Source organism: Rhea americana, unplaced genomic scaffold (genome assembly GCF_003343005.1).
Source record: "Rhea americana isolate MKP2758 unplaced genomic scaffold, rheAme1 scaffold_50, whole genome shotgun sequence".
Lineage (NCBI taxonomy): Eukaryota > Metazoa > Chordata > Aves > Rheiformes > Rheidae > Rhea > Rhea americana.
The window spans coordinates 5,316,695-5,325,449 of NW_028186646.1; the positions used below are offsets into that span (position 1 = coordinate 5,316,695).

The 8,755-nt window shown below is 53.7% G+C and overlaps 1 protein-coding gene across 1 annotated transcript in view; it reads left to right on the plus strand.

Annotated features, from left to right (window-relative positions):
• The window catches only part of SHH (sonic hedgehog signaling molecule), a 10,453-nt gene extending 2,196 nt beyond the window's left edge, over nt 1–8,257 (plus strand). The window contains exons 2-3 of the mRNA XM_085317716.1: nt 2,889–3,150; nt 6,456–8,257. Coding sequence (XP_085173842.1) covers nt 2,889–3,150; nt 6,456–7,171 — 978 coding nt within the window. The 3' untranslated portion in view covers nt 7,172–8,257. The remainder of the gene's footprint in view (nt 1–2,888; nt 3,151–6,455) is intronic.
• Nucleotides 8,258–8,755: the final 498 nt, after the last annotated feature.

The window sequence follows — 8,755 nt, forward strand, 5'->3', positions numbered from 1 at the left end:
CCGCCCGGCGAGCAGAGCGCCTTGGCGCGGCGCGGCGCGCTCGCCGCATTAGCTGGCAGCGTGTGAACTTCTGACCTTCTGTCAACTTCCCTCAGACGAACGGAACGAAAACAAATACTTTTTCCTCCAGTGCCTATCGGCGAGCCCTAGACACAAAGGGCGAGGAGCAGGGGGCAGCGGGCGGGGGGCCGCGGACCCCGGGCGGGAAGGGGAGAGCAAGGTCAGGGCCCGGCCCGGCCCGGCCCGGCCCGCAGCGCCCGGAGGTGCCGTCGGGCGGGCAGCGCCTCCCGCGCCGCCTTCCTCTCTCCCTCCTCCCGCGGGCCCGGCTGAATCCCGGCCTTCCCGAGCCCTTCAACCATGGAGAGATCTTTCCCTCAAGAGAATTGTTGAACTCGCGGAATAGTTGCCGAATGCATTAGCCGCTAGTTAATATTAACTTAAGAGGGGGAAAAAAACGCAAACAGAGCTCGGTAAGTCGGGTTTTCAAGTTTGCAGGTAACAGCCGCAGTTTGCTAAGGGCTCCCCCTTCCTCTCCCCCCCACCCCCCCACCCCGGCCATTGGCTGGATCTGGGGCAGAGATAAGGAGGCCAGGGCAGTATGATAAAGCTGGAATTTGTATGGAATAAAATAGCAATCTCGTGTCATGCAGGCACACAACCGGTGCGTGATGTGAGGAATTTAGAGATCAGCTTGGCATTTAGGAAGCCCACCAGGTTGTTTACACTGACAGGTACCTGTTAAGTGTTTCCTTCAAGCAATTCATTTGTGAAGAGATTAGGAGCTGGCAGGAGAGGGCTTGTTGAACAACTTTGCCTCCACACAAAGCGTTAGTGGAGGCAGCCCTGCTGAGCTTCACGGTGGCTGAACAGAATTGGGCTTGATTTGTGGCACACGACCCAATGAATTAATAAATAGTCTGGGCTTCACGGCTTTTGACTCTGACAATCCCGCTCAGCCGGTATAAAAGGGAGGAAGGTCCTTTAGGAGGTCGTTTCTCCTCGCTCCTCTCGCCGCGCAGGCTTTGGCCGGCGGCCGCCGGGCAGGGAGCGCGGGCGCGGGCCCTGCGCGCTCCCTCCGCGCCGCGGTTGCTTCCCCCGCTGCAAAGGGCGGCGGAGCGCGGCGCTTTCCCCTTGGCGGCAGCCGAGGATTGCTGCTTCGCCCCTTTACCCCTGCAAAACATCCTCATTTACGTGCAGGGAGGGGGGGAATATAGCGACTCAACTTCCTTATGCGGTTCAGCTTTCCTGCCGGGAACGTCGGTTCCGAGAGCCAGGCATCCAGCTCTTTCCGCGAAGTGCTGAAGCCGCGTCACGCCGTAGGCCAGCGAGTCCGAAGCGACCTGCGGTTGCCGCGTGTGTCTCCTATCTTAATACGCACCGATGGAAATGCTTTCTGTGGCTGCGGTGCGTGCACGAGAACTTCGCTGTTGAGCAACCTTGTCACGTCCCTAAAAGCAGTAGGAATAATGGACGGGTTTTGCCCTTCTGGGAGCTGTGAAAAGGGCCTTTGTGGTGCGTGGCTCGACACAGTGGCAACATGTTGGGAAGACTTGTCCTGCAGAAGGCCAAACAGCCTAGTCAGAGGGTAGGGGATAGCGGCTTGCTGCGGCTTGCTTTAGCTTTACTCTGTATTGTTAGGGGCATCGAATGAGCTATATCGTGTATATCTGTGAGTTATGTTCCTCTTAGAAGGGTGGGGGGAGTTGAGAACGTGTATTTTTCTAGCTCTGTACCTCTAGACAAACGCTTCGCAATGCGTTCGGTGCTGATTTCCTATTTCTGGATGGCGCTGAGTGGTGGATCCTTTTCTCCCTGTGACTGGTGTGTCCCCAGGGAGAGCTGATCTCTTCCCCTCCCCTACGCTAAGACACGAATTGCCCCAAAGTTTCTGGATTTTATTTAGAGCTCTTCACTCACCATGGCCTCCCTTTTTTCTGCCCCCCCCAACACACACACACACTTGCATCCTTAATTTACCCAAACCCTCTGAAAGCTTTTCACCCAACAGACGGCATGCTGGTGCAAGGCACATATCGGTTCTAAGGAAAGCTGAGGAACAGGTCAGTGGTTATGGAAAGAAGGAAAACCCTGTAGTGCTTCTCCATGGAGCTGGAAACGTTTCACTCCCTACAAAGAGCCTCCAAGCCCGCATAGTATCCCCGCGCTGATTAGCGTGGCTACTGGGTCTTCCCTTGCTTTTCCGCTTCCCACAAAGAGCTATATTATCGTGTGGATTTGCTCTGCTTTGTAGACGAGAGCGTGTATCTACGTTTAAAGCGGGATGAATGCTCCTCGCTCCTGCTGCTTTGAGGGCTCTAATGAGTGATCCACCAAGGGGGGAGGAAAAAAAAAAAAGCCACCTCTCCCGCCAGCACATAAAGGCTGTTAACATGTATTGAGACCCCTTTCAACGCGGAATTAAGCTGAAAGGGCGCAGAGAGGCATTCCGGGGAGCAGCGGTGACTCGCGGCGCGCTCGCTGGGCTCCGCTCCCCCGCGCAGGGACGGGGCGCTCGGCGGCCGGGGTTTGCCGATGGCTTTGGGAGTGCGCGCTGCCACCCCGCAGCCAGTTGTGGGGTGTGTGTGGGGGGGACCTCTCTGTCCCTCTCGGGGGGGGGGGTGCTGTGTTTCGCCCCCTCGCACCCCAGCTTCACCCTCCTCCTCCTCACCTGCCTCCCTTTCCCTCTGCAGACACGTGGGAGAAGATGCTCAGCGCCGCCGCGGGGGCGGGGGGGTCCTCGGCGGTGCTAGGGAGAGGGGGGCAGAGGGCAGGGTGCAGCCCCCGTGCTGGGGTTCCCCGGCGAGAGCGGAGTGCCGGGGGTCGGGGTGGGGGTGCCCGGCGGCCGCCGCAGCCCCCCCGCGACGCCCTTTCCCTGCGTGTCCCTGCAGCGCTGCAAGGACAAGCTCAACGCGCTGGCGATCTCGGTGATGAACCAGTGGCCGGGGGTGAAGCTGCGGGTGACCGAGGGCTGGGACGAGGACGGCCACCATTCCGAGGAGTCGCTGCACTACGAGGGCCGGGCCGTGGACATCACCACGTCGGACCGCGACCGCAGCAAGTACGGCATGCTGGCCCGCCTCGCCGTCGAGGCCGGCTTCGACTGGGTCTACTACGAGTCCAAGGCCCACATCCACTGCTCGGTGAAAGCAGGTAAGGCGAGCCCGCAACCCTGCACCCCCGCAGCCTCCCCCCCCCCCCCCCCCCCCCCCCCCCCCCCCCCCCCGCCCCGTCGGGGCGCGCCCTGCCTCCCCGCCGCCTCCTGGGGACCGCGGTGAGCGGAAGGACAGGGAAAGAAAAGAGAGGAGAAAGGGAAAAAAGAGAGAGAGAGAGAAGAAAGCCCGGCCAGCTGCAGCACTTTTTGACAGCGTTTTATGTCGCTTGTTTGTTTGCCCAGCCTTCCCACGAGCGCTGCGCGGCAGCCGCACACCCGTCTCCTCCCACCGTGGGATTTTCTGCTTTCTCCATCCAAAGAGCGTGTTCAACACAAATACTAGTGTCCGGCTCCAACCGCCCCGTTGGCTGCACGCCTTACTCGCGATTGCTAATCTAGGAGTGAGAGCCGGCCAGGAAAATAAATAAATAACGTGGTCCCCTGCCTCCCTTGCAGCCGCTGGGAAATTCCCAGATAAAGATAGATAGATAATTTTTTCCCCTCCCCTCCTCTGTGCTTACAACGCCACACGCTGTCTCAACCCGGGAACAGCTCACTCGCAAGAAATCGCCAACTCGCAGAGTTCATTTTCTGCTCACAGGTCGACGCGCTTTTTTTTTTTTTTTTTTTTTTTTTTAGTAAAACGCTTGGCGGGTGCCAGCCGGGCTTCCCCACCTCCTGCGTGCTTGCTGCATGGCAGCTAAATCCTATTTTAATAGCATCTTTTAGCCAAGTAGTGCGCTAGAAGTGTCAAGAAACACCTGGCTGCAAAAGAAAATAATGGGCTCTCTCTAAATATATCCGTTTACCTCGAAACCAGTAGCCGCACAGCAGTGAAACCAGTCGCAGGGCCTCATCCTGCCTGTCTGCAACTGGGACACAATTTCCCCCCGCCTCCCCTGGGCCTGGCCTGGAGCTTCCCAGGGCTCTTCCAAAGTGGTACTTCTCCTGGCCCATGCTGGCTTTATCCTGAGCCCCTGACGCTGCTCTTGCTAATCTCCCCCATCCTTTCTAGCCCAAAGGAGGCTCTGCAAAACTGTCGGACTTGCAGCAATACGAAACGTCCCTTTCAATAGGGAAGACAGGCTTTAGCTCAAGGTGTCTGATCGTGATGCACAATAACCTTATTGCGGGTGAACAACATAAGCCAGCTCCATGTATATTGCATAGGAGAGGAACGATTCCAATCTACTCATTGAAATTCCGCACACACGGACTTTGGGGGTAATATTTAGTGCATGTCAGGCAGGGTCGTGTGACTGTACTAGGCGGGTTTCGAGAGAGCGGGCTCGAATTCCCTCGGCTCAGCCTGATTTCAAATTGGCCAAACCTCGTTTCATGACAGAGCATCTTATGAGAAGATTAAACCCTATAATTCCAGGCAGGAAGATTCTTTATCTAGATCTCTGTTTGCAAAAAGTATGATCCCGGAGACTGGAATGCAAAGAAGAGTTCCCCCAAGGCCTGAATTATTGTCATCGGGACAGAGGAGGGAGAGGCAGGGGTGGTAAAAGGGACATTGATAATGCGCTACAGCAAGTATTTAGTGCAAGCTTCTACATTTAAAATTCAAATACACATCTTGAGTGCTTTGGAAAAGTGGCTCTGCTGTGCAAATAGTGCTTGGAAGGTCCTGGGTTTTTTGGAGAGTATGTGTGTGAATTGGCACATAGGGTTTCTGCACCTGAACAAATAGGGAGGGGGAGAAAAGGGGGGCGAAGAAGCTGGGAAAAAAATGGAAGTGTCCTCTCTTCCAAGAGTGTCTGCATTTATTACATGAATCAGAATGACAATGCTGATCCTTTATTGGATTTTAATTAGAGAACCCAAACAAGCACAGCTCAAAGAAGCAGATTTTCACACCTCTGCCAATTCACTGGCATGTTTGTAGAGCTGCTACACTACTAGATCTATTCATCAAGTCCCTGAATATGCAAACAAAGCTCAAGCCAGACCTTTACTTCGGGCTTGTACTAAGGTGTAGTTTGCTAGCAAAGGGCTCCACATAAAGCACATAGCTTGTTTGTTGCCATGTCCTCCCTGAAGAGGCCTGGGAGATCTTGCTGCTTCATTTCTGCAGAAGTGATAAAGTCGTTAGCAAATCAATAACATTCTAATTTTCGCCCTTCCTGTCCTTCCTGAGAAAGTCGTTAGGAGACACTCCAAGTGTTTACTTAAATCATAATAGCTTCAGAATCAGCCACACAAAATGTAAAATCCGACCACCTTGAGGAGATAAATTGCTAGGGCCCTACACTGGCATGCCGAGTAACTGGGAGAGTCCAAGGGAAGGCTAGGGAAGAATTGGGAATGTGAGTAACTGTGGCAAAGACACTTGCTGCTGCAAAGGGCATGGGCATGGGCTATAACCCAACGGGCAGAAAAAGAGAGGTTTTAGGAACAGGCAGGAGTCACTAGGGCAAATCAGAGGCCGGTGTAGCAAAAGGCAACGGCCTTTTCTAATCGTTATGCACGTGAGCTGGCTTCATTTTCATAGAGAAGGTGGAAGAGAGGCTTTAGATTGCTGAAGTCCTGTGGCTACTTCTGGTTTGTTTACATGCTACCGCTCGTCCTGGCAGGCCTTGTAAGCCAGTAGAGGCTACGGTAGTTAGCATCAGAAGCCTGAGGAGCTCCAGCAACTACGTCCTTGTGGTGCCTAAAGGAAGGATGCTCAGGTCTGACGCAGGCATGAGGATGCCCTGGGACGGAGGGCAGCGAGCAGAGGCACCTGCTCCTAGCTGGGTGGGAAAAGCATGGGAGATGCTTTCATACGGAAAGGGAAGACAATGTGGGTTGGAGGAGCAGCACGGTCTAACAGGCAGGCTGTCGGCTGGGGACTCGGGAAACCTGGCGTTTCTTGCTGATGGCTTCCAGGGGGATGACACGCAAGTGAGCCTGCATCTTGGTGCAAAGTCTCCTTCTCCTGCCCTTTGGTGGTTTCTATGCTGAAGAGAGACCCTCCCTTGGCAGGGTTGCGTAGGGCTGTTGGTCAGAACGCGCAACTCTAGAGCTGCTGCTAGCACAGCCGCTGCCTGAGAGGAAGAGAAACCTTGGTCCAGCAAGAGTTTTCTGCTTTGAAAGTCTATGAATTGATCTGGCACCGTGTGCCAGATGCAGGGCAAACAGGATCCAAGAAATGGATGATCCTGGAATAGCCTTTTTAGCTCTGGAATAGCTGAGGGAAGGCAAGGAGACGCTCTCTCCCTGCACCTCTCCCGAGGTAGGGATGGCCCGGGAAGCGGCCCGCGCCCGGGCCAGGCGGGCAGCCCGGCGCTAACCCCCGTGTGCCTCTCTCCTTGCACAGAGAACTCGGTGGCGGCCAAGTCGGGGGGCTGCTTCCCCGGCTCGGCCACGGTGCACCTGGAGCAAGGCGGCACCAAGCTGGTGAAGGACCTGAGCCCCGGGGACCGCGTGCTGGCGGCCGACGCGCAGGGCCGGCTGCTCTACAGCGACTTCCTCGCCTTCCTGGACCGCGAGGACGGCTCGCCCAAGCTCTTCTACGCCATCGAGACGCGGCAGCCCCCGGCCCGGCTGCTGCTCACGGCCGCCCACCTGCTCTTCGTGGCCCCCCAGCACAACCAGTCGCAGGCGGAGGCGGCCCGGAGCCGGGCGCTCTTCGCCAGCCGCGTGCGGCCCGGCCAGCGGGTCTACGTGTTGGGCGAGGGCGGGCGCCAGCTGCTGCCGGCGGCCGTGCACCGCGTCTGGCTGCAGGAGGAGGCCTCGGGGGCGTACGCCCCGCTCACCGCCCAGGGCACCATCCTCATCGACCGCGTGCTGGCCTCCTGCTACGCCGTCATCGAGGAGCACGGCTGGGCGCACTGGGCCTTCGCCCCTTTCCGCCTAGCGCACGGGCTGCTGGCCGCCCTGGGCCCCGGCGGCGGCGGCGGCGCGCTCGGCCCCGCGCCGCCCCAGCCCACCGCCGGCCTCCACTGGTACTCGCGCCTCCTCTACCGCATCGGCAGCTGGGTGCTGGAGAGCGACTCCCTGCACCCGCTGGGCATGGCGGTGCCGGGCAGCTGAGACCCCCGCCGCCGCCCCGCGCGCGCAGAGCGGGCGCAAAAGCAAAAACCCTATTTTTCAGAAAAAAGAAAAGAGAGCGAGAGAGAGCGAGAGAGAGAGAGCGCGGCTTGAGACTTAAAGATGATAATAATAAATAATAATAATAAAGTAGGACAGTCCAAAGTAGACTTTAAGGGAGACAAAGACCCCGGGAAGTTCTGTTCCGTTTAGTTTATAAATATATATATATTTTTATTTGTTCTTTTGTTTTTTGTCGTTTTGTTCGTTGCTTTATTGTTTGTTTTTTTTTTTTCTTCCTCTCCTGGATATTTATTTCTTTGGTATTTTGAATAGATGTTTTAAATGATATGAACCGGACCTTCAAGAGCCTTAAATAGTTTCTTTGATAATTTATTATCATGTGAACTGTACTCACAGGGGAAAAAAAAATTATTTTGTGAGGCCAAGCAAAACTGCGCAGAGTCTATTTTTCTACATGTCACGTGTGTCCTGACTTTCAGAAAGCAAAATTCTGTACTTTCCCATCTCTCCATTACATTGCTCCTTCATTTCAGCAAGTCTAAAAAACAAGCAAACAAAAAAGACAAACTTCATGGGGGTCCGTAAATTATATTTTTATACACAGAATTGTAAATTAGATTTTTTTGAGAGATCAATACTTAACTGAATCACATTTCGTTTTTTGAAATAGTGTAAAATATGAGAATATATTATTTTAATTTAAATAGTTTCAAATGTAACGTCATTTCCTGTATTGTTTTCCATGTCTCTTAAATATTTTGCTTTGTAAAAACACCATTTGGCCACGTTCATGGAAGTCAAGACTGTTACACAAACTTTTTATTTGCAAAACCGTAAGAAACTTTGTTATTTTTAACTTCAAAAAATTTATTAGAAAATAATATTTTTTAAAAAGCGCACATGGCGGCAATTCTGTGACGATGGAGATGGTAGTTTGTACAGAGGGGAGAAAAGGATGTTTTGCATTAATAAATTGAGAAATAACTGCTGTAAATTTACTAAAATGTATTTTTGAATATTTTGTAATAGTTTTAATAGTTTTATAGAAATAAAATGTGCCATGCACAGTCTGGTTAGTATATAATAATTAAGAGTTCCTGGTGCATCCCATTTTTTTCTTTTCTTTTTTCCTTTTTGCTTATTGGTTTAGGAAACATAATGCCTAAAGGAGTGCCCGTAATTTTCTTTAGATGTGTTGCTTTATGACTTTTAATTTTGATACGTTCAGTGAGTAAGCGAATTCGTCGCATCCGCTTTTAACCTTAAATCTGTTGTACTAACAGTAGAACCTCACTTACCTGCACTAACAACCGGGAGAAGCGGTTTGCACCCCCAGAGCTGGGACCCATCCTCACCGTCCTTGCTCAGGCGCTGCGCCCAGGTTCAGCTCCGGCTTCTGGGTCCACCGCAAGGTCCGCGCCAGCGGCCGCAGAAGTCTCCTCGCTGACTCCCACCGGCCTGAAGTCGAGGTTGCCCTTTGAAGCGGACGGCGCCGATGGTAATTTTCTGCTTAGCTCCCGGCGATGCAAATCTGGTGAAACGGCACCGAATTTGGCGAGTTCG